Source organism: Xyrauchen texanus, chromosome 7 (genome assembly GCF_025860055.1).
Source record: "Xyrauchen texanus isolate HMW12.3.18 chromosome 7, RBS_HiC_50CHRs, whole genome shotgun sequence".
NCBI classification, from domain to species: Eukaryota; Metazoa; Chordata; class Actinopteri; order Cypriniformes; family Catostomidae; genus Xyrauchen; species Xyrauchen texanus.
Window position 1 is genome coordinate 19,610,552 of NC_068282.1, and position 27,077 is coordinate 19,637,628.

General features: G+C 38.8%; 1 protein-coding gene across 2 annotated transcripts in view; it reads left to right on the forward strand.

Annotated features, from left to right (window-relative positions):
* rgs8 (regulator of G protein signaling 8) overlaps positions 1–27,077 on the forward strand; it is a 130,086-nt gene that overhangs the window by 97,045 nt on the left and 5,964 nt on the right. For both annotated transcript variants that reach the window (XM_052130806.1, XM_052130805.1), the window contains 4 exons: positions 6,087–6,153; positions 6,666–6,770; positions 8,399–8,460; positions 18,279–18,445. In XM_052130806.1, coding sequence (XP_051986766.1) covers positions 6,670–6,770; positions 8,399–8,460; positions 18,279–18,445 — 330 coding nt within the window. In that variant the 5' untranslated portion in view covers positions 6,087–6,153; positions 6,666–6,669. The remainder of the gene's footprint in view (positions 1–6,086; positions 6,154–6,665; positions 6,771–8,398; positions 8,461–18,278; positions 18,446–27,077) is intronic.

A 27,077-nucleotide genomic window follows, 5' to 3' on the forward strand; every position in this document is an offset into this window, starting at 1 on the left:
TTACACTCCTGTTATTTTTGGGTCATTTTGACCCGTTTAAAAGGTAAACAGTGAAAAGCTAATCTTAAAGGGATAGTTCACCCAAAAATAAAAATGCAGCCATTGTTTACTCAACCCTGTGCTGTCATAACCTATATGACTTTTTCTTTTTCTTAACACAAAGGGAGATATTGTGAAACAATGTTGTTCTCAGTGATGTCATACATTGGCAGTTTATGGTGACCACCTCTTCAAGCTTCAAAAGAATGCAAAAATATAATTCAGAAGTCTAATAAATTATTCCATGAGACTCATGATTGTTATGAAAGCATACGTAAGGATTAGTGCGAAACAAACCAAAATCGAATGTATTGTTTACTAAAAATGTTCACTGACAGTTATTCTCTGTGTGCGTTTATAAGTCTGCACACCAGCTTTAGAGCTCTTTGCATGAGATCAACAGTAGTTACGCAGCACACAGTACGCGAGATGGGGCATTCAAGCGAAAACCAGTTTGGTTTTCAATGCAGCAGTGAAGCTTCTCGTGTGAAGTGTGTCACAAGATCTCTCTTTCTCTCTCCTAAAGAGACAATGGAGTAGTGGTGGTGTCTAACCCATAAAGTTTGATGAATGTGTGCAAAGAGAACCCTATCGCAACACAAACTTGTCATAAAAACTGATGAATGTGAGCGGAGAGGACCAGCCGCCCGCATCACAAACTTGTTCAGGCATGAGCTGAGATGTCGACTCAAGGGCATAAGAGCCCGGAGTGCAGAACATCCAAACTAAAAAAGTCCAATGAATGTGTGCGGACAGGACAACCTGCCGCAACACAAACTTGTTTAGGCATGGGCTGAGATGTCGACTCAAGGCCATAAGAGTCCGGAGTAGCAAAGCATCTAACCCATAAAGTTCGATGAATGAGTGCGAAGAGAACCCTATCGCAACAAACTTGTCATAAAAACTGATGAATGTGAGCGGAGAGGACCAGCCTGCCGCATCACAAACTTGTCCAGACATGAGCTTGAGATGTCGACTCAAGGGCATAAGAGCCTCTTTGAGGGCACCCCGCCCACCAAGCCGTGGCAAACCGCAGTGGCCACATAGAACCTGGCAGTGACGAGGCAAGTGCCCGCTGACAGTTCTTTCTACAGAAAATCCAGAACTGAAGCAAACTGGCAGTAAGCTGGTTCTGTAATAAGAACTTTAGTAGAAGGAAATGCATGCAGGCGCATTTGTGCTATGTATGCGTTACTACGATCAGCCCCTCCCGAGAAGTAGAGGAGACATTGCGCTATCAACAGAGGCGAAGAGGTCCTCTTCTGCCCTGTAAAATCTACCCAGATCAGTTCCAAGTGGAGGGAGCCCTAGCACTTGAAATGGTCTCGATAATCTCAAGAGAAAACCCTGTGAACCTCATTTGGTACCCTTAGGGGCCAGACATGAAAGGTTTCACAATTCGGGCCAAGGATGAGAAGGTCCTCCCTGTTCGGAATCGCCCAAGGTGAGCCGTCGAGGAGAGGAATTAGCTCCGAGAAACATATCCTGTTCGGCCAGCGCAGCGCCATTAATAGGAGGCAAGACCCTTGCTGGTGAACATCGCCAAGACTCCCGGGAGCAGAGAAACCGGGGAAAGAAATACATACAGACGCATTCTGGGTCATGTATGTGTCTTAACGTCCAGACCCAAGGGGGCTGGGTGATTTCAGGGAGAAGTAGAGGAGACATTGCGCTATTCATAGAGGCGAAGAGGTCCTCTTCTGCCCCAAGATCTCACCCAAACTTGTTCCAAGTGGAAAAAGCCCGGCATTTAAAAAGGTCTCGATAACCTCAGGAGAAAGCCCTGTGTCCCTCAGTTGGTACCCTTAGGGGCCAAACATGAAAGATTCCACAATTAGGGGCAGGGATGAAATATTGCCCTGTGCCTGAGATAGAAGATCCTTCCTGTTCGGAATCGCCCAAGGCGAGCCGTCGAGGGAAGAGATTAGCTCCGAGAACCAAGCCCTGTTCGGCCAGCGCAGTGCTATCAGTAAGAGGCAAAAAACCTTGCTGGTGAACTCTGGGCAGCTACTACCTTAGGGTGGAGTTCTTAACTCCCCCATTGGTATTTTCTGTCTGGACTGTAAATCTGCTCCCGTATACGGGCATCCAGGGATATAACTGACCTGAGTGACAGGAGCTTACCCTGGGCCCTAAGGAGAATCCGACGTGTCAGAAATACAGCTGACAAGAACGTGGGTCTCCTTGATGATTTATGTAAGAGGCTACCACTGTATTGTCCACCCGCACCAAGACATGGCAGCCTCAGGAGGAGGTATTTCAGGGCCAGAAATACAGCCATCAACCCGAGACAGTGACTGTGACAACCGAGCTGACGACCCTCCTATCCCCTTAAGCTGGACGACCACTTAAGGCCGCTACCCCACCCGTCAGGGAGGCGTCTGTCGTTAGCAGTCTGCGACAACAAGACGCACCTAGAGTGGGACCCAAGGCAGAAAACCGGGGTCTGAACCACATAGAAAGGGAACGAAGCCTGAGGCGCGTAACCCTTTTTAGCCTAGGGGTTTTGGCCCTTGGAAGAAATCCCCTGGCTTTTGGCCACAACAAAAACAGTCTCATGAGCAGAAGGTCCAGAGGGATCACCGTGGACGCGTTCGCCCTGAGACCTGGAAATCGTTGATACTGATAACAGTGCAACCTTGACCTAGCCTGACTTTGCTCAGGGTGATCTGAATGGACTCAATCCTAGCGGGAGACAGTTGTGCCCGCATTGTGATTGAACTCCATAAGATGCCCCGATAGACAGTGTTCTGAGTGGGAGAGAGGACACTTTTCTTGGCGTTGAGCCTCAACCCCAGAGAAACAGATGAGCTAAGACGATGAAATGCCAGTTCCTGGAACTGCGCTAGGATCAGCCAGTCGTCTACATAATTCAGAATGCAGATGCCCCGGAGTCGCAAGGAGCCAGCGCTACATCATACATTGTGAATGTGTGGGTAAAAAGGGCTAGGCTGAGTGAAAGAACCTGACCCTGGAAGACTTCGCCCCGGAAGTGAACCTCAGGAACTTTCCATGTTGTGGCAGAACTTCTAAATGAAGTATAGAAGTGCGTCATAAGATCGATGGTGACCAGCCAAACGAGTTGTAGGGCTTGAGACACGACCGTCTTGACAGGCATCATCTTGGACTTGAACACCCACGGGTAGTTCAAGCTTTAAGATCTAAGCCAGACGCCACCCCTCACCCTCCATGGGAAACGGGAAGTATTCAGTGTAATAACCTAACTCTCTCTCTGGAAGGGGTACACATACCATGGCCCCTTTAACCAGGAGATTGAGTTTTTTTTTTGTTTTTACATAAAAAGAAATCCGGTTCACGGTAGTGAGAACACGCCGTTGAAACACGGAAAAGCGGCGAGTGAATTAAATCCTGACGCCCTTATATAAGACCCACAGAAAAGAATATATCCGGCAGAAGTTTCCACGCTGCCAGGATCTCTGAGATGGGTATTATATTTTAACACTTCCTGTTGAGGGGTTGTCGAGTGTTTCGCGTCCTGAATAAAATTCAGGAACAGCGAAAACACCCAATTTTGACGGAAGCCTCTGCAACCCGAAACACCAAGAGGTGGCGGGAATGGAGGGGCTTCGAGGGGGTACCGGGAGGGGTGAAGTGAAGCACGCGCCCCGTCCCGAGGGGAGCTACCCCCTAATCTAGGCGCAAGACCGTCAGGGTTTTCTCTTACTAGAATTTATAGTCCTGAGGTCTTGCTTCGGGGGCTGGCGAGGTCGGCAAGACTGTCCCCAATCCCTGGGAGGAGCACGACTCGCCACGCTTTGCTTTTGAGCCTCCGTTCAGACAGGAGTGAGGCGGGTCTGAGGCTTGCTCGTCAAGCGCAGAACCAACACTCAGGTCGTCCGGGAGGTCATTCTGGTACGCCTGTAAAACAGCATAGTGCGCAGAGCAGCACCAGCCTGACCTGCTGCTTGATAAGCCCTTCCCACTAAAGTGGAGGTTGTCCTACAAGGCTTTGAGGGGAGAGAGGGCTTCTTAAGTGAGGATGCCGAGCGGCATCACTGAATACCCCCGTGCCTCAGCACCCACGATGGTCGAATATAATGACGTCGATGGTATGTGAACACTGGAAGAAAATATATATATTTATTTATTATTTTTATTTTATTTTTTTAATTTTTTTAGGGGTTCCTCCATGAGCGAAAAAGCTCTTCATGGAGGTTATCAAAGAAGGGAAGGGACTCATGAGGCGTTCCCTTTCTTAGACTGGAAGATAAAATCTATCCCCTAATTTGGAGGGTTTGGTGTCTCTTTTTCACGTGGCCAGTCCAATCTGGCAACCGCTTGAGTAACAACAGAGCAATTCCTCCGTAGATTTTTTTTTATCGCGGACGGAAAGCTCGGAGGCGGGAAGAAAATCGCGATCCTCCTCATGATCCGAAGAAGCGTCGGAACGCGCTTCGAGATCATGTGAAGGACCAGCTGGGTTTGGGGAGAGAGCGAGAGAAAGGGATCAACCCGTCTCTTGCTCCTCAGACAAATCCATGCAAGAGCCCCACGAACGATCTTTATTTTTTTCTTTTTCAGGAGTGCTGACTCCCGGAAGCAAGCGAGGCGAGCACGAAGCACTCTGCCTGTTAAAGCAAATCGCAGTGCTCGCACCCGCCCTGCTGCAACGCGAGAGCAGCGTGCTCTTACCCCAAAACAAACAGAGCAAAAACTGATGTGTGTCCTCTTCAGCTATAGAGCAAGAAGAGGGGAACACGCACCGTTTGCGGCTTTCAGTCATTTTCTTTCTTTTTTTAGAAATATATATATATATATATATATATATATATATATATATATATATATAAAATATTTTCTAAACAGAAGAGAAAAGAGAACAATGTTCACTGCACACTGCCTAACTGATTCTAACTCCTAACAGAGGAAAGAAAGTTTTGACAGAGATTGTGAAACACACAGAAACAGAATCGCTCTGAAAAAAAGAGTTTCTGACGACACCTGGTGACGTATCCATTTATAGCCTGGCCGCAGGTGCATCTAATGATTACATCAGCCGAGGCTATAAATTCCAGTCAATGTTCATTGACGTGTTACACACACTATTTCAGCTCGGTTCACAGCTAGAGTTGTTCCCCGTAGCGCTTAGCAGCGCAGCATCTTAGTGAAGCTTTTTGTAAAGGGAACAGGGCTGATAAAGAAAAAGGTGGTACTGTTACTGTAATTTCAATAATTTGTCAGATTTAATTTGACACGCAGTTTAGTCATACTAATTTAGGCACCATTCTTTATAAATCGTCCTATGATGACCTCCATTAATAGTAAACATACATGAAAGAAGGTATCAAATGCAAATAGTTAATAACGTAAAATTAAATTAAAATAAAAAATGTCACCATAATTAGTGATTGAGATCTTTTAGCTCGCAGATCTAGTATCAGATTTCAAACTCTAATAAGTAAATGTTCCGTATCTAGAGAAATACCACAACACACCAATGAAGAGTAATATGACCATGAAATGCAAAGCTGATATTTATTGAGCAAGATCTTTATTCCTTGAAGGATTATATTGGAATATACTTCCTCTAGTATCCCTGGTGGCCATGGCACTGGTTTTCTGATATTTCCCAGCAAAGCATGAAATATCACAAGGTCCTATTCATATGTTTTTATATACGTTGAGATTAATTACTCACGCCTATTAGTTTCTATAGAGCAATTTATGATCCATCATAAAAGGAAGAAAGGGACAGTTTCATGCAGTGTTCCCAAATAAAGTAACTAAATGTAAAAAAGTAATAGGTTGAATCTAGTTTGCTGGATCAGATCTCATTTATCATAAAATAAATGAAAAGACAGACATTTGAAATAATGGAACTGTGGGATTAAACGTAGCTTGAACTGCAGGTGCAATAACAAATGCAAATTAATTTGGGTCTCATGTTGATCCAAATGTTTGTATCACATCTAGGGAAAAGGTGGCATCTGGCATGCTAGTATATTTGAGAGCCATGGGAATAGTTATTAACCAAATATGCCCACTTAGGTGTTGTGTAAATGTATAAATCTCGATCATTTTCACAGGCAAATCCACCCCGGAGCTCACTCATCCCCACTCATCAATAGACTAGAAGAAATTGTATTTTAATCAGTAAGTATTCACTAATAGTTTATGTAATAGTTAATATTTGTGCATCTCTCTCTGTCTCTCCCCCTTTCTCTCTTTCTCTCTCTCAATCTATCTTTTACTCTCTCTCGCTCACTCTATGGGCATAGCCACTCAGTCCTTATTAATTCTTCTATGATGTAAATGAACAGGCAGAATTCATGATAATTAATTATGTGAGGGCCAGGTGCACTGTTGCATTTTAATGATTCACATTTGGGAGTAATATTCATTTTTACAATATTGTGAATCCACATTTCCAGATAATTATTGAGCATTGCAATAGTGTGCTGTATAATGCAGGTTCATGATAATGTCTGTGAGCATTACTATAATGTAATCAGACAGGATATTATGCACACTTGAGCTGTTATTATTGTCATATTTTGCAATGTTATAAAAACAAACCATTGCATTTATTATGAATACACTGAATACATAGTTGTTATTTAAGCTTGCTTTTGTCTTATTTTTCTTTGTTTTTCCCATGCATTCAGGGCCATGAAAACTAGACTTGGGTGCCTGTCTAACAAATCTGACTCATGCAGCGATTTTTCAGAATTCCAGCCTCCTGCTCAAGAGAGGTCCACAAGATACTTAAAGTATGTAAATTATCAATATTTTGGTTCCACTAACAGAAAGGAAAATGTCCTAGTTACTTTGGGAACCTCCATTCCCTGTTGGAGGGAACGAGACGTTGTGTCATTGTAGTGACACTAGGAGTCGCCCTTGGGAGCCCCAAACACCTCTGATCTTTGAGAAAAGGCCAGTGGGAATTGCAGAGTGGAATTTGCATGCCATGCCCATGGACATACAGGTATAAAGGAGCTGGCTCACAACCACTCATTCAGGAGCCGAGACAAGGTTCTGGCCATTTCAGCGGGTAGTTCAGTGTTGTGGCAGGAGGGACATGGAGGTTACGAAAGTGACCAGGACGTTCCTGTACTATCTGTTCTCACTCGAAGTTGTGTCGATGTAGTGACACTAGGGGCCCCTATACAAAAAAAAATTAAATTGTGTGGAAATACGTCACATGGTCTTACCGAGTCTTTTCGGCAGTGTCTCATGTGGAGAAGTCCCCGTGGTAGGTCCTTCTCAGGGGGGGAGGTGCTCTACAACACGGCGACCAGGGGCAGAGGGGCCTCCGGGCTCAGGAACCAAACATCATCCCACGAGGGTTCAGGGCGTTGAAGAGGGTTCCACTCCAGTCAGACGCACACAGCCGCCCGGGCAAGCATGGCCATCATCTCTGTGTTGGCCTGAGACTGGGTGATTGCACACGAAGGTGGGAGACCCATTGAGTCCTTGGCATCAGACTGAACCAGTCCACTCTCCGATGCAGCAATCGAGAGCGCATCCGCTTCGCGAGCCCCGATTTAAACCGTGAGCTCCCATCGATGATGCAGAACTCAAACGGGGCAAATGAGCATGCTGGGGAATGGGAGGTCTGTGGGAGGTTACCTGGCAGAGCGGCTCCCATTGGAATCCCCAAATCGGCCCCAGTGCTAACCGATATACCCCCGTAGGTATAAGGGCCACAGTGGGGAAACGCTGGGAAGGCTTTCCCTCCACGACCGCAACATTGCCATAGTCATGCTCTCGCAGTGAGAACATGACCCGTCCATGACCACTGTCCCCACATGGGCAGTGCCCAAGTATGTGAGGCAGCGATCATGTGCATCGGAAGCAGAGAGGTAACGACCGCACCCGGGAATTATACATAAACGGAAAGGCATCTTTAAAAAGACACTCTCCATGAGTGCCACTCTTTCAGAAGGAAGTATACTCTTTTAGAGGGAGAATATATACTCTTTTAGAGGAACAATACACTCTTTTAGACTGCTGAAGCACCCAGGGGCATTTTCTGCACTCCACCGGTGCAAGACGGGGAGAAGCCACTGAAATGCGCTGTAAATCCAACAGCTTTGCAGAGGTGAATGGATCGGTGGAGGAATTCAGCTCGCTGAAACACAACCGCTGGTCTCCGAAGAAAAAATCAGAATGAGTGGTTGCGAGCCAGCACCTTTTATACCTGTATATCTGGGGGAGCGGCATGTACATTCCACTTGCCAATTCCCATTGGCCTTTTCTCAAAGATCAGAGGTGTTTGGGGCCCCCAAGGGCGACCCCTAGAGTTACAACATCGACAGAACATCGAGTGAGTGACGATAGGGAACAACTGATTAGCTGTCTTATAACTGTACCTGATCAGTACTTTTGATTGTCCCAGGCTATCCACTGATGAAGTGACCAGATGGGCAGATTCCTTTGATGCTCTACTGTCCAATAAATGTAAGTCACATTAGATATTATAAAGTCTTTGGATCTGCATTTAAATTAGGGGGTTTGTTTGCTTGTTTTGCAAATTTACAATATGATATAACCATCAAATCTTTATTTAATTTTGACAAACTATATATAAATTACACTGTATAGTTAAATTGTTCTGTGCAGGTAAATTTTTGTTCCCAGAGGAAAAGTTCACAAGGTACACAACAGGTCCTTAGGATACACAAAATAAGTTATTATTTTTTTTTTTAAAGAGCTATAATCTATAATACGAGATATTGGTTAAGGTAAAGTTTAGTTCGATCTGAGAGTATAGAAAGGTCTAAAACTTTAATAGTTCAGTCTTCATTATGTGTCTTCTTTTTTACAATAGCAATTTTACACTATAAAAAAAAAAAATAATAATAAAAAGGTGACAATTATTCAGGCCTTACGGGATGTAATTTTGATCCTTGTCTATTTTACAGTTCGTTGCCATTTATATTATTAACTTGATACACTAGCATTCTGGAAGTATAAAAATCTGCTTTTATATGTAGGCTACTTTATAATGTCTTGATATTCACTGTAGTAACTGCAGAAAATTCCACTCAAATTCAGCAATAGTGGCCTTTCCAGGAGCAATGACCAATGAACATGTAGAGACAGTGTACATAGTGTCATTCACACAAACACAAACTCCACCAGGGTAACACATAAACATTAACTAAACCACATCAAATATAACACAGAACACCCCAAAGTATATAACTGATATTCAAAATAAGAAGAACAATAATTTAACATGAAAAGTACATGTACTCTGTTTAAACATATATATTTCTACTGTTAATTATAAAAAACAATTTTTACATTTTACCATAACATTACATATATTTTCTTGTGAAATGTATTATTAAAAATATATTTTTTACGATATATTTTAAGGTAAATAACCATTTAAAGTTTTTTTACTGTAGCATTTTTACAGTATTTTACCGTTAAAATTACGGAAATTTTTACAGTGTATTATAGTCTATATCTTAAATCTACAATCCAATGGGAAATTTAACCCAACAGTGTGAACATTTAGAGAAATATTGATGGATTCTCATTTGTTAATTCCACATTTCTTTAGTGAGAATTATCATTCATGTCCATTTTTCAGTATATTAAGCCGATTTGAAGGGCATTCGGTGGTCAGACACTCTCATATTATGTTGGACACATTGACATTTTACCATATAGCTGAACATCTAATAATGTACACTTCAGTCAAAAGTTTTAAAACACTTGACTGAAATGTTTCTCATGATCTTCAAATTCTTTTCATCTGAAGGTGTATGCTTAACTGTCTGAAATTAGTTTTGAAGACAGAAATATAATTGTGCCACCATATGAATTTATTTCATTATAAAGCTAAAAAAAACATTTAAACAAATGATATGTAAATATTAAAGTTTTTGAAATTGATGACTTGGACCAAATAATAAAGAAAAGGAACCAATAAATGCCCAACATAGATGGGAACTCCTTCAATACTGTTTAAAAAGCATCCCCGGGTGATACCTCAAGAAATTGGTTGAGAAAATGTCAAGAGTACATGTCTGCAAATTCTAGGCAAAGGGTGACCACTTTGAAGATGCTAAAATATAACAGATTTTGTTTAGTCACAACATTATTCCCATAGTTCCATTTATGTTATTCCATAGTTTTTAATGACTTACTATTGCTAATATAATTCTAAAAAGTGAAAAAAAAATACAATAAAATTATTATAATTAAGAATGAATAAGGGTTTTATAACTTTTGACCGGTATTGTACACCGCCCAGGCTACTCAAATCTTTGTATTGATTAGTACAACATCATGGGACATATTGTCCCCAAGCTGATAAAATCACGCACAACTTTTGTTCTCGGGTAGTCTGTCAAGAACATTTCAACAGAGATTTGCTTTAGCCATGATATGGTTCACCAGCAACTTATGTAAGAGGCTCTCTGTATTACAGTAATGTGAAGGATGCCATTTCCCCCGTGAGTCACGCATTTGGCTGCGACTACTCCTGTCGATTGCTCACAAAATGACATGCTTTATTTCTTCAGGCTTAATTCAAGCATCAATTAGAAGAGTGTGTGTGTCTTTTCCTGAATCTCACAGCACTGACACCCCAGACGCACCACAAATAGCGTCTGTCTGTGCTGTGAGCAGAAGATGAAGTTCACACTGAAGAAATCTGTCAAAGTAGTGCTCGGAAATGAAACTCATACATATATGGTTTATTGGTGATTGCATTACTATTACTAATTCGTACAGTAATTTGGGGATTGGAACAAACCGCGGAGAATAGCATAAAGCCTCCACACGTGCTATGTCTCCACGATAACGCGCTCAACAAGCCACGTGATAAGATGCGCGGATTGACTGTCGCAGAGGCAACTGAGATTCGACCTCCGCTACCCGGATTGAGGCGAGTCACTACGTCACCATGAGGATTTAGAGCACACAATTGGGCATTTCAAATTGGGAAGAAAAAAAAAATAATTAGTGACCTACATTTTTTGCAAAATTATATACGTATAAGTGACCTTTTATATGTTTCCTGGTAAAATAAAATAATTCTACATCAACAATGACTTTTAAGCCACATTTCCACCTGGTATTATGATGGTATTATGAGGGTGATCCAATCACATGTGGTCAGGTGAGACACGTCTCTGTTTACACCTGGTCACTTAAATGTCACTCTCCTGTGACCACTTGTTTTCTGATTTTTAGGGGAGGGTCTCTTTCATGACGACATCAATCACTATATCAGTATGTTACTAAATCTGAAAAGACATAGAAATCGAAACAAAATGGCACGCTGTTTCTCTCAGATACGGTTGAAATTTAATCAAAGCACAAATGCAATATGCCAAGCAGAATTATCTGTTATTTTAGTAGATTACTTGAAATAAAGGAGCCTCAGGTGTTCATGCTTGTCATCTGTGTTGATATCAGACACACTAAAGATCCATCAAACTCTTCTGATTGTGTATGTATCCGATTTTGTATATATTCTGATCAGTTTAAACTCATGTTTTAGCACAGCAGTTGATTGACAGGTGAGGGGCGGTGAGTCACTGCTGCCGAGATGCATACAGGACAGATTAGCGTTTACACCTCAAATGTGATCTGGTCTCTTGTGATTTTGACCACATTCATATGTTTTTTGTGAATCCATCACAAAGTGGTTTAGACCCTGATTAGACCTGTCCATATATGATCGGATCACCTGATTCCCTTTCACATAAATCATGAGTAAAACAGCAGATTACCAGTTCATAAACACTTTCTTTTCACCCTAATCCTCACACAATGCTTTCATATGACATCTAAACACTTATTATATTGCATGACTATTGTGATAAAAAAAATTACTGATTGTCCAACTGAAAGAGCGTTGTGCTTGCGATGTAAAGCAGTGAGTCTTGAATAACATGCAAGACGACACGTGAGACAAAATATCATAGAAGCACCACAAAATGACATGGTTCCTTCAGCAATTGCATTTTCACGTCACATTTAATTTAAAGTAACACATTTTTACATGTAACGTACTGTATGTCATAGACATGTACTTAGCTATAACTCAATATATTTTTGTCTGTGAGTAGAACAAACAGGCTGATTGTATTCTAATCTTTGAGAGATTTCCAACGACATGGCACTTGACTATTTGATATTTTTTTTTATATTTTTACCATGAAAAATTATTATAAAAATTGAACAATTCTGATTTATCTGCAAATTTCAAAGAACTTGTTAAGTTTTGGTCATAATGCCTCCATGCATTGTAAAGTATAGCTTTAAGCAATGTTTTTATAGTTAAGGAAAACTGAAACTAAAACAAAATAAATTTTCATAACTCCAAAACTAACTGAAATCAATTTTAGTATTAGTTTTTGATGTATAAGGGTGCATGGTTGGGATGGTTACTTTTGAAATATATTCCACTACAGATTACAGAATACATGCTGTAAAATGTCATTTGTAATTTAATTTTGATTGATTACTCAATGTCAGTAACGTATTCTAAATACTTTGGATTACTTCTTCAGTACTGGTAGATTTTAGTTTTTTTTTATTTGTTTTGACTAAAAATTCTGCCAGTACAATGAGACAAAATACACATGTTAAAAATACATTCTCTGAAAAACCTAAATATCTTATGCAGTGTTGTTTCTAAAACAATATTTATCAAATTGATCTTGTTTAATGGATTTAGATATTTTTAAATGAACATAAAAAAAAAAAAATTATTATCAAGACGGTTTTTGCCTTAATATCAAAGGTCTTATTAGAAAAAAAGAAATTATGATCCAACATGAATTTTCTTGATAAAACAATTATGATCGTGCCTGGTAACATGTGCATGTAAAATGGCTAGAAACAGCATTTTGGCTTAGCGTAAAGCTGACAATTTACACAGATTTATTTTTATTTCTTGTGCTCCAAACTTACTTCAAATGTATTTCTCTGTCTGCTTGTATGAATGTAACACATCATAAGAAAGTGTTTCACCGCTGTTCAAATGCTCTTTGGATCGATATTTTCCATCTGAAAGGACTAAATATTAAATTAAACAAATGTCAATAAAATGCTAAGTAATGCTAAGTAATCTCTTCAGTAATCAAAATGCTTTTTTAATGTAACTGTATTCTAATTACCAATGATTACAATTGTAACTGTAGTGGAATACAGTTACTATATATTTTGTATTTTAAATACGTAATCCAGTTACATGCATTCCGTAACTCCCCAAAACTGTTGGTGAATAATGTCAAAGTGGGTGTTATGGAGACCAGGAGGAGGCAGACAAGGAGTTTGGATCTACGTGCGGTTTTATTAAACAAGGGTGAGAATAAACAGACAGGAACAAAGGAAATAACCACGATGGGTAAAACGAAACTAGAACACGAAAACACTGGAGGAACACTGGAACTGGGAATCCACGGCTGGAATGAACACGGGAAGAGAGGCATGGGAGCTAACATCAAAACAGTGGGAACATCAGCGACATCACAACAGTTGGCTCAGGAGGCGGAGGCCTGGAAGGCTCTGGAGGCGGAGCCCTAGGAGGCTCGGGAGGCGGAGCCGTAGGAGGCTCGGGAGGCGGAGCCCTGGGAGGCTCTAGATGCGGTGGCTCTGGGACGGTCGAGGCTACAGGCGCTGGTTCTGGGACGGTCGAGGCTACAGGCGCTGGCTCTGGGACGGTCGAGGCTACAGGCGCTGGCTCTGGGACGGTCGAGGCTACAGGCGCTGGCTCTGGGACGGTCGAGGCTACAGGCGCTGGCTCTGGGACGGTCGAGGCTACAGGCGCTGGCTCTGGGACGGTCGAGGCTACAGGCGCTGGCTCTGGGACGGTCGAGGCTACAGGCGCTGGCTCTGGGACGGTCGAGGCTACAGGCGCTGGCTCTGGGACGGTCGAGGCTACAGGCGCTGGCTCTGGCGGTAGGGGCTGTAGGGGCTGCAGGTGCTGTCAGTAGGGGCTGTCTCGCTGACCATGGCAGGCGTGAACTGGGGAGCGGAAGCCTTTGTTCTCCTCCTCCTCCGGGCGGATGAAGCTGGCAGCACTGGCTCTTTGACCAAGGCAGGCGTGAAGGGACGAACCATGGGCGAATGGAGAGTTACCACTGTGGGAGTAGCAACGGGGTCCTCCTCGACGACGGCCACCGTGAACGGCGAACCGCAGACCAGCAGAGTCTCCTCCACGAATTCGCGGAGCGTCCAGCCGTGCGTCGCCGGTGTTCAGTTCGCTTGTAGAACCACTAGATCCATGTGTGGGTCGTTCGTTCTGTTATGGAGAGCAGGAGGAGGCAGACAAGGAGTTTGGATCTAAGTGCGGTTTTATTAAACAAGGGTGAGAATAAACAGACAGGAACAAAGGAAATAACCACGATGGGTAAAACGAAACTAGAACACGAAAACACTGGAGGAACACTGGAACTGGGAATACACGGCTGGAATGAACACGGGAAGACAGGCATGGGAGCTAACATCAAAACAGTGGGAACATCAGCGACATCACAACAGTTGAGACAACGAACGACAGGGTAATGGAGGAACAGCAGGGTTTAAATGCACAGACACAAGATGATACAAATGACAAACAGGTGCGAACAATGACATAGTGATGAAGACCGGGAAACATGGTGATGGTGACACGGAAAACACGGGGCAGACAACCAGGGATCGACACTTTTGAAAAATTTTCTGACACTTTAATTGTGATCAAACACACTTAACCTAACATTATATCTTTGAAGAAAGCTTAGAACGTCTTCTACTTTAGTCAAAAGTAAAAATGTAGAAATGCTTAATATTGGGAAGTGGACCCTCTGAAGACCCTCTTTTTACCAAATCCCAGACTTTTTAAGCAATAAAGTGGGAAAGAGGAAAAATAAATCTTTAAAAAATATCTACAAAGTATTTGTAATTAATTTTTTATAGCCTAAAACACTTGTAAATCATAAATCATAATATTTATAATCAATACACCTCAAATTTTCTTGTCATTTTCTTTACCATTGCTTTTCCCATTGGTGGTCATGAAATTAGCTCTACTATATATCACAATGTAAAATCATCAATTCAAAACCTAAAAAAGTTAAAAAGGTTTAGCTTTTTAAAGACCCCCCCCCCCCCCGAAAAACAAACTACATCATTTACTCACTCTTGTGCCATCCCAAATGAGTATGACCTTCTTTCTTCTGCTAGTCACAAACAAAGATAATAGAAGAATATCTCTGCTCTGTAGGTCCATACAATACAATTCAATAGGATCAAAATCTTTGAAGCTCCAAAAAGAACATAAAGGCAGCATACAAGTAGTCCATATGTGGTTTAATTCATATCTTCTTTCCACCGAAATTGCGATGGTTCTCGTGCCAGGCCTGTGCTCCGCTGGTTCACGGCCAGGGTAATCTGGAGCCTTTCGTAAACCGGCCATGCTTTTCCACTGACATTAGAGTAGAACAGTGACATAACGGGTTACTGTCTACTTAGTAGTTTCACGTGACTACATCAAACATAAACAAACATGGTGTGTCACAGTGCCATGTTTGTATACAGCTTTTGCTCTTATTCTGAGGACATATTTAAACATACAGATTAATACAATCCATCATTATTACATTGCTCAACAAGATTTTCAGAGACAAGATTTAGACTAAAGACGACAGGTTTAACTTGGCTTTACTTGCTAAGTTCTGTAAACTATTACAGTGGAATTATTATTAACATTGGTGTAGCAGATGGTTGTATTTGGATTTTTGCCAGCATATAATATTATTGATTGAGAATCCCACTATTTTACTTAACAGATAGTCGTGATCTTCCAAATTTAGCAAGTAGCTGGTCAAAAAATCCCCTTATAGAACAAAAAAATCCACAAAATAAGCTGACAATAGTCAAAGAAAAGCTAAAAAATTTGGCCAATATAACAACTTAATGAGATCAGCTGCAGAAGACATCAGCGATTAATTGTTTATCACGAGCATAACTGCTGAATTCAACGCCCCGGTTAGTTAGCAGGCTGGTTTGTGTCCGAGTCCAAAACATTGTTGTTACGTCCACTGTTGCTTTTGCTTATGTCCTTCTTATGGTCCCTTTATTACCTGTATAAATAATTTTTCAATTTGTTTATGATTTGGCCAATTGTTATAGAATGAAGAAGTACTCTTTGCTGCAGAGAGTAGCTACTGTTGTTGTTGTTTGGGAAAACTTTATCATGGTGACAAAACATTATCCTGCCCATGGAGATCAAGTTTAAATGTCCTTTTTCACTTTACCCATATTCACTCTGTATTATAAAAATTGCAACATTTACAACCAAAATTAAACATGACAATACAACTAGAAAGTGGTAACACAAGACTGCCCTGAGAAATGTAATTATGTTAGACTTTTTAAATGATGCCAGTAAATGTTCAGCTTTGGCAGCCATAAAAAATACTAAAACTAAAATAAAAACTAACAAAACTGAGACTGAGAAAACCAAAACTAAACTAAAACTAACAGAAAAACTGAAAACGAATGAAAACTAAAACTAATTTGGAATAACAAATTGATACAGTAAAACAGAAATAAAAAACTAACTTAAAAATGATATTAACTCCACCTCTAAGTAATAAAATTATAACAATTTTGTGTTGGTCAAGAATGTAGTTATTACATGTAAGATTTTGATAATTATTTTTTTCTTGGCAGCCGATCAAGCTTAAAGGGTTAACATTAATGTGTGACTGATAAATGACTGATAATGTGACTAATAATGTGTGTACTATATTTCATTGGCTCTGTACTGGTATTTTGCACAATGAATAAAGTTTAATCTAATGTAATCTAAAAATAAAACACTTGAATAATCATGTTAAAAAATATCCAAAGGGGTTGATGATAAAAAAAGCTTGGACTATGTGTTTAAAATATGTTTTATGTTGCAATCTAATACAATTCTAATGTGAAAATAGCATACCAATGCTCCACCCTGAAACTGCTAGTGTTGCGAGGCTGATGTTGGCTATGATTTGGTAATCCAATCAGAAATTATGTTTCATTATGTTTCGACCCTTCATTTTTTAATATGTGAATCACAAAATTGAAATGAAATCATAATATAATGAGAAATATAGATGGATATTATGTCTATATTTCACCAACTATACAGTAACATTGGTAAATGCTGTGCATCAAATCATGCACTGCTGAACATTGCCATTGTATGTTGTGTAAAACCTTGTGTTCATACACCAAACCCTGCTAAAGTCATTAAAGAAGATATAAATCACTTCCTGTGTCCATTAAGCTGCAGGATACATATGGCTGAAATTAACTTTTGCAATACTGGCCACACTAAAGGAGAATGGACAAGGACATTGTGCCTCTTGATTGTCCTTTCATTGTATTTCCAGAGAACCACTATTGTCTCATTGACCCTCCCTGCTATTTGTATGGACTTTAATTGTATCCAAGTGAGCGCCACACTCACACAGAAAGGATGTAGTATATGTGCCTTACAGCTTATTGGCACAAAAGACCATAAGATGATCTTATAGGAATAATTCACTCAAAGTCATTTACTCACCCTCCAAACCAATGTTGTTCCAAACCCATTTTTCTTTCTTCTGTGGAACACAAAAGGAGATATCTGGAAGAATAAGCAGAATGTTAGGGACTGACAGCCTCCACTCACTGTCATTGTGTAGAAAAGAAAAGATGCAGACTGATGTTAACAGGCTAACATTGTGAATAACATCTCCTTTTGCAATCCACAGAAGAAACTAATTCATACAAGTTTGGAACAAAACAAAGGTGATTAAATGATGACAGAACTGTTATTTGTTTTTGCGTGAACTATCCTTTTAAAATCATGAATGTGTCAAAAGGGGATTTCACAGTGTCACAGATAGGCTCAAGACAAATATAGCAAATCTGCTTTTGATTACAACATTTGAATTCAGAAAAGTGTCAGTGTAAAGTGTTTTCATGTCAGAAAAGTGATGTTTCTCTTATCCAGATGATGGCAAAAAATTAACGATCCACATGCTGCCATTACTGAACAAACACTCCTAAGAAAAGGAAAGTGGGGTGAGAGAAATAACAACCCTTTTGACATTTCACTGCAATACTTACCCCCCTAATGTTTTGTATGTCATTGATTAATAAAAGCAGCTAGTTTGGTGTCCTAGGGAAGCATTTCCTGTGGCCAGCGTGGCTTGTGTCATATTAGACAAAATTGTATTAGGTTTAATATGGTCAGGTGTTTATAGATAATCTTATTTATCTTTAATTCATAGATGGGTTGGCAGCCTTCAGAACCTTCCTCAAAACAGAGTTTAGTGATGAAAACATAGAGTTCTGGCTGGCTTGTGAGGACTATAAAAAGATTAAATCCCCAGCTAAGATGATGTCAAAAGCCAGCAAGATCTGCAAGGAATTTATTGACATTCATGCACCCAAAGAGGTATGTTGACTCCATTTATAAAACATTCCAAGTACACCTGAACCTTCAGTACTTCTGTCATTGCTTAGGAGGATTGTTGTTTGGTTCACCAAACCAATGTGTAGAAGTGTACTTGAGGTACATTTACATTTATACAAACAGTGGGGTCCAAACGGGTAAAACTACATGTGAAAATGCTTGTATTTTACATTTATCTAATCTAATGCATTCGTATGCTCCATTGTTAATCATAAAAAATTATATTATCTGCAATTTGATTGAAAAGATTAAATGAAAAGGAATTTCTAGGCTTATATGTAAAATATGAATTTCAAAAGTTTTTGGCTTAAAGGGGTCATGACATGGGTTTTTTTATTGTATTATTATGTTCCCTTAGGTGCAATTATAGTATTAATATATATTTTTTTAAGAAAAACTTTTAAAATCTAGTGATTTATGACCTTTTCCCACCCTGTTTCTCATCCTCTGATTCAAACAGTCTGTTTTGGGGGCGTTTTCCATTTAAGACTTCAGTGTTAACGCCCACTGTTATGATTGGCTAACTAGTGCCTATGTATCAATTATTGACGCCCCCAGCCAGAACAATATGCAAGTAAACTAAGTAAAAACACTGTGATTATTCATAATGAATGAAATTGCGCTTTAAAAAGTAGTTTAAAGTTTAAAATAGATTACTTACAGTTTGCGTCGTCGTTGTTCCCAGAATAGTCGGCACGGACTTATCTTTGAGCAACAGTTTTCTGGCAAAGCCAGCATCATATTGAGATTTGTTCTCAAAACAGTCATCCTTAAAATGTACAGAACAAACGCTTAAGTTAACACTGCCGTGACTGGGACGTCCGCAAAAAATAAACTGCATCCACTTTTCCCTGACGTCTGGATCTTTCGGCAGCTTATTCAGAGGTTTTGTTTGACCACAGCCAGGAACAGCACATCTGTGTGGCATCGTAATTTTCCTGTGCACAAGTAGTCTCTGTCAGAGCTCGCTGTCCATCGACTGAACACTTGTGAGGCGCACGGCGATACTGAAATGAGCGTAGTTGTCTTGCGCTTAAAGCGTAGTTATCTTGTGCTGAAGGCGGTCATATGCAAACGCTGGTACGTCACTTCTAACCGTCACGTCACTTCTAACCATGAATCCAGAACGAGCTGTATTTTGAGCTTGATTAAATAAATGATTCGTTTAGAATGGGGAGGACGTCTTAAAATATTAAACTTGCAGGACGTTTTAATGATACAAAGACCTCTTATATACCAAAAGATCAAGGCAAATTTGGTTTCTCATGTCATGACCCCTTTAAAGAATGCATTCACTTGAGCTAGCTTGGACTCCAAAGATTTGTTCAACATGAGTTAAATTGTCAATGTCACAAATGTTCATATTGAATGTTTTTTTACTTTTTCAAATCCTAAAACTAAACTAAATCCTAAAATGTTTATTCCTAGGTTTTGATATGATATCCACATTTGTGTTTTTTAGATTACAGTGTAAAAGTAAATTGTCCACTGAACTTTCTCTGAAACCATCAAAAGTGAGGATGTTTTATTGGACTCCAGTTTACCATCATCTTCTTCTCTGCCATTAGCTCCAAGATGAGATAATTTCCTGAGTTTGTAATGACTTTGTAGAATCTGATGACACATTTCCACCATAATTTTTTTTTCTTCAATTTTGTTATTATAAATGTAAATGTATACAATTACATTTTTATTAAATTACCCTGACATTAGTTAAAACAAATAAAAATTAATAAAAACTAGTCAGCACAGATGTGATCAAGTTTCAAACAGGTTTTTTTTTTTTTTAACTTTACAAAAGTACGTTTTCATGCTGCCTTAAAGTTGTCAACTTAAGAGGAAAATGGGATACTATATCGCGAGAAACAATGTTTAAGTCCCCCCATATATGTGGTATCATTTGAAAGCTTAGAATCTGACATTTTCATAAATAACCATGATTTCTGCATTTATGTTACTTAAAATAACAAAATAAAGACTTAAAATATTAGTGTTGTAAATAACGTTGTAGAAATATACATCTGAATATAAAAGTATTTAAAATAGCACTTAAATAGACAAATCAAAATATAAATGAAAGCTCTGTACAGTTTATTTTGTTGCCCTAATAACAGTTTAAAAGATTTTCTAAAGAATCGATAAGTGAAATGTGATATTTTTAAGACATCAAATGCAATTGTCTCTTTTATGCACCAGTCACTGCTGATGTAAGTGTAATGTAAATCTTTACATCTGCTTCTACCTTAGGCAGTTCTGTAAACAATTAGCCATTGTTTACTTGTCTGTGAGCTTGCTTGTGAATAATCAAATATTATACCTTAGATGCCCAGAACAAAATATGTAGTCTCGCAGGAAAAGCACAAAAAATCAACTATTGATGGTAAAATGTTATACATTATCACAAAGAGGAGGATCTTAGCTTTCTACTGACACATAGATTGAGCTTATAGTCCACTTAGAGGCCGAGCTATTCAATGAAATAATGGGGGTGGTACATGTACTAAAAATTTTACTGACTGTCTATGGACGAGCACATTTGCGAGGGCTAAAATGCACTCTGAACAAATTAGACCAATTTCTGGCAATTAGTCCTCAGTATGTGTAAATGTTGAGCATTTAAATCAAAGTATGAAAAATTGCAGGCGGCATATGGGCTGAAATATGTGCCACCAGAAACTGAATTTGAACCATTATATTTGAATTTGAATGGCTAAACTTGAATAATTGCATTGAAAAACTGAATTTGAATCACATCATTTGAAATTGTATTGTTTAATTAAAATTGAATTTATTCAAAAACTGAATCTGAATTGTATCATTTGAAATTGAATTTATTCGTTTGGAACTGAAGTCCAATAAAATTTGATCCTCACTGAAAATTAAACTCTCTATATATCTTCACATTCACTTCTCACAATTCAGATTCAGTTCTCAAATTCAATTTCAAGTTACTGAGACAGACATCCGGGTAGTTGGAGGATGAAGGAAGAGCAATCGAGCGCAGATCGATAGATAGCGTTCATTGGCGCACAGGACTCCTCTTGGGAGTAGAAAATGAACTCAGTCGCACGAATTTAACAGGCTCTTCAAATATGCTTCATTTTTTGTTAATGTTTTTCAAAGATTCGTTTTCGCAAATCGTGGATTCTGAATACATTGCCACAGATTTCGCTTACGCTTCGCAGTTTTTCGTTTGCTGTTTTGAGACAAACCTCTCGTGGGGGTGGGCTTAACAGTGATCTACTCTGATTGGATAGTGAGCTTTTGATGGACAGGTGCTCTCTGACCCGGATGTACAGACGTCACTCAGTGGCGCGCATATTAGAAAGCTCTCGCGGTGATTTGTAGTTATGCAATACGTCGTGCTTTGTTGTATTACTTACTAACAATATGTAAATAATATTTGACCTATAATTATATAATTTAATATTATATGAGACCTTCGATCGTCTAATAATCGTCTTCGATCAGTCTATAAAGATGAGCTCTCAGGAGAGACACGGAGCGGCATCATCTTCCGCCTCTTGTCCTTCAAGGCAGCTTGAAGTAAGTTCGTGTTACTGAAGTAACCAATAACATCGATAAAACTTTTATTCATGTAACGTTACAGTGTGCAACAGTTCTGGCTTTATTTTTCAAATTTATTGTTGTATTGTAAATGCATGCTAAATAAAATGTTGCTGTTTTGTCATTGTCATGACTGCAAAACTGAAACCTGGCCATATCTTGGTCCACTGTTTGACTCTGCCCCGACTGCTGAACGGACTGCTGCTGACCCTGCCTTGTGCTGGTATTCCCGAGCGACTGGTTAAGAATTTCAAGGTTGTTATGTACAGATGCAGCATCTGCACCAAGATTTCTGCCTTGCTGTAGAATGAAGACCAGTTTGATATCTGCACTGTCTACATTGACACGTCCTTGAATATAATAACTGTGCAAAAGAGCAAACAATCAAACTACATAACATCATGACATGACATCAGTGCATTGCAAACTTGTGAATGACAATAAAAAAATTATTAAAAAATATATAAAATTATGATATTTTATATGTGTTTATCAAAACATTGTGAATAAATATAATAAAATATATGCAATATTCCACCACTGTGTTGAAATTTAGAGTGTTTTCTGTAAAATTAGAAAATTGTATCGATGTTATTGGTTACTTCAGTAACACGAACTTACTTCAAGCTGCCTTGAAGGACAAGAGGAGGAGGAGTGGAGCATTTGTTTAATAAGCAAGGTCTTTTATTCAGATATTCAGAATTTCTTTCTGAATACCAAATACCAGTAACCCCAAAAGAATTTGCTACAGTAATGGGTGCTATTCCCTCTGGTTTATGTATGCATTTTAAAAACCGTAATTACTTCACACCAGTATCTACTGCATCCTTTCCTAAACCTTGTGATACTTCTGTTGGTCAAATCTGTTTTTCAGAGTCGAAAGCTAAAAACTATAAGATCTTTATTTCTTAAGGATTTGATTTCTGTTCCACCTGTTATTTCCTTTTGGAATAATTTGTTTGGTAACCTTAATTGGAAAAAATCTGGTCTTTACAGCAGAAATTCATTCTCACAAATAAAGTGAAAGAAATTTCCTTTAAGTTGATACACAGGTTCTATCCTGTTAAGAAATTTATACAAAGATTTAAATCTGACATTGAGCTAACATGCTCTTTTTGTGTGAATTCTGATGAAACAGTGGTTCATTTATTTTGGTCGTGTCATTACACTCAGAAGCTCTGGAATGAAATTGATGTTTTTATCAAGTGTAAGATTTTGCCAGGCTTCTCAATACATATGAGAAACATTATATTTGGGTATTTTGATTCAGACCCCACAAACGAAAATGTCTGTTTTGTTATTAATTTAATTATTTTCTTAAGCAAATTCTATATTCACAAATGCAAATTTTTAAACTGTAAACCTATCTTCTCTGTCTTCTTAAAAGAAATAGAAAATTATCTAAATTTGATTTCAGTATCTACTAATAAGAAAGTCATAAGGACTGTTAGAATCTGCACTGCATTTGATCTCTTCATGTGAACATTTTTGTGTGATGTAATGCCCTACCTCTTCTTTTATTGTTATATACATTATTATTATTATTATCTTTTTTTTTTTTAATTATTATAATTTTTTCTATTTATTTTTGTCTTCTTTATTGTTTTGGTTGATATTATGTGATGTACGTATGCTTTCTCTTTTGTATGTTCCTGTTCTTTGCATTAAAAAACATATATATATATATATATTTTTTTTTTAAATAAATAAGAGGAAGATGATGCCGCTCCATGTCTCTCCTGAAAGCTCATCTTTACAGACTGATCGAAGACGATTATTAGACTATCGAAGGTCTCATATAATATTAAATTATATAATTATAGGTCAAATATTATTTACATATTGTTAGTAAGTAATACAACAAAGCACGACGTATTGCATAACTACAAATCACCGCGAGAGCTTTCCAATATGCGCGCCACTGAGTGACGTCTGTACATCCGGGTCAGAGAGCACCTGTCCATCAAAAGCTCACCATCCAATCAGAGTAGATCACTGTTAAGCCCACCCCCACGAGAGGTTTGTCTCAAAACAGCAAACGAAAAACTGCGAAGCGTAAGCGAAATCTGTGGCAATGTATTCAGAATCCACGATTTGCGAAAACGAATCTTTGAAAAACATTAACAAAAAATGAAGCATATTTGAAGAGCCTGATAAATTTGTGCGACTGAGTTCATTTTTTTTTTTCATTTGAATTGTGTTTTTCTTCTTTTGTAATGGGATATTTTTGATAGTTTCTGAAAAAGTTACATTCAGTTTTATAAAGTTACATTCATTATTATTGACACAATCGTAATTCCATAGTTTCATGGCGGTAACGTACTGTGCTCCAAAACATTGGTGCTGATTGGCCCAAGAGGAGTCCTGTGCGCCAATGAACGCTATCTATCGATCTGCGCTCGATTGCTCTTCCTTCATCCTCCAACTACCCGGATGTCTGTCTCAGTAACTTGAAATTGAATTTGAGAACTGAATCTGAATTGTGAGAAGTGAATGTGAAGATATATAGAGAGTTTAATTTTCAGTGAGGATCAAATTTTATTGGACTTCAGTTCCAAACGAATAAATTCAATTTCAAATGATACAATTCAGATTCAGTTTTTGAATAAATTCAATTTTAATTAAACAATACAATTTCAAATGATGTGATTCAAATTCAGTTTTTCAATGCAATTATTCAAGTTTAGCCATTCAAATTCAAATATAATGGTTCAAATTCAGTTTCTGGTGGCACATATTTCAGCCCATAGCGGCAGCCCAAAAATGCTCCAAAGTTGAAGAGGTTAAACAGAAAACAATGTTGACTTAAATCAATTTAGCTTGTTAAAATAGCTCAATATCTTTAAGTAAACTTAACCATTTTTTTCAAACAACTTCAATCTAATTCACAGAATATAGAATTTGAATTATTTATATTATCATTTAATGTTATTGATAACCTTAGAAGTAGTTATGGCTATCCCATTGTCAGAGGTAAAATAAATGTTCAGTTGATGGTCAGAAACCAAACCACAAGACTTAATATTGTCAATGTGACACTTGAGGGCCTCATCACTGGTGGTCCAAACATCATCTGCAGCCTGAAACTGAAACTTTGTTCGGATTTTAGGAGGGAATGCACTTAGCTGTATAGGAAAGTTATAGGATGATCCCTTGCTCCCTATTTAGTGAATTACCCAACCTCCAGTGTGCTGTCTGTCAGCACAGGTCTCAGAACAGTTTGAAATGCATAGAATTTTCATCCTAACTCCATATAAAGCCTCTGAAAGTAACATTTTCCAGCTTTTGGATGAACCCATTGTTTCTCAATGTGATAATGCACTGTAAATATAGGATTTCTATCGAAACAATTCGCAAAGTGGAGTTTCACGATAAATTGCTCAAATTTCTTAAGTGGCTTATCGGATGAAACTAAAGACTCTAATCTTTTGGCTCAAACAGGTTATAATGTAAAAACTTAATTAGGTTTCTTACCAGATGTAGTTTTGTCAGGGTTTCCCCCAAATACATATGCCACTGTTGTCAGCCCCATGTTGTTTTGTTACATTACTGACTTTCTGACAGCCCAGAGTCTTCTGAACTGAGTTAGGTCAGTTTAAATGAATATAAATCAAGCGTTGCATGTAGCGAAGCTAAAATACAATATCCACGCATATGTACGTGGGGTCACACAAGGCTATAGAAGTTCAGCCAGATATAGTTTACTTCTGCCTTCCAAACTCGGAAATGTAAACATAGTCTATGCTCCCTCAGCAGACCAGAACCCACACTGAAAGAAAAAAGAATCAGTGTAAACAGACTTATTAGACCACATCTCCATCACATTCTCTCCCTAGATTATTACTGCTCTCAAGGGTTCTCCCTGCTGCACCATAAATTCACCACCAAATCCTTTGTCTTAGTGATAAGCTGCAGATGGGTCTGCTTCACTGTAAGACAAAGTCCTTTATAAGTATCCAGTTCCCCTACACACACACACACATTGTACTAGAAGGTAAATGGCAGACAGTGAGAACTAAACAGATTGGACAGTTTTAACTTTTCTTTCTATGGCTCCAATAGGAGAGGATCTCTTAGATCCTGCACTTTGAGACCCCTGCTATGAAGGTCTTTGCTCCCACTGAGTTCAACCTTTAGTACCGCCTACACTCACTTCAGTTCTTCCCCAGCCTCAAACCTGAAGACTGTCTTCTTGTTCGGCTTGACCTTCAGATACTTTATTATTCACTGCTTTTTGTTCTAGAAGTACAACATTGTCACTCATGGGCACCTGCTGGATTTAATCTGAGGGTATGCACAGAAGTCTGCCGTAGAGTTCTGCATGGGACTTAAAATGAATCCCAACCCTTACCCGAGACTGTGTGGTCCAAACGATTTTAAGCCTGAACCTGACCTGACTCCAAAATCGCTTACTATCTCATTTCTTCTCCTTGCAAGTCCAGTTGCAATAGGCTGTATTTCATGTAAGCATACTAACTAAAATCATTTTGGTTAAAAATGACCCAACACATAGCCCAACGGTGGGTTGATATAGCACCGACCTATTGTTGGGATATTTTAACCCAATGCATTGGGTAGTAAGTTATAAAATAACACATTTTTGTTAATTAAGTAAATTGTTTCAATTGTGTTATCAATTGTGTTATCAATTTACTTCCTTATTTATCCCAAATAAATAAGTAATAAATAAGTAGGCAATGGTGTAAGGTTGCGGGCAAGGATGAAGACTATGACGATGGAGAGACGAACACTAGTGCAGTTTATTAAACAAAAGTGAGATCCAAAAGCCCTAACTAGAAACATGAAACATAAACATGAACATGACTAAACTAGACTTGACACAAACAAAACATGACTTGAGTAAATCTTGGCTTGGCTTAGCAAAACAACAAAGTTACATTAACAATACTCCAGAAAGGACAATGGCAAACATGAGGGCTAAAATACATTGACACGGGTAACAAGTTAACAAGACCACCAACGAAGACTATATTTATATAAATTCCTCACCTGCATTCCAATCAACATCTTGATGTAAATCCATGAT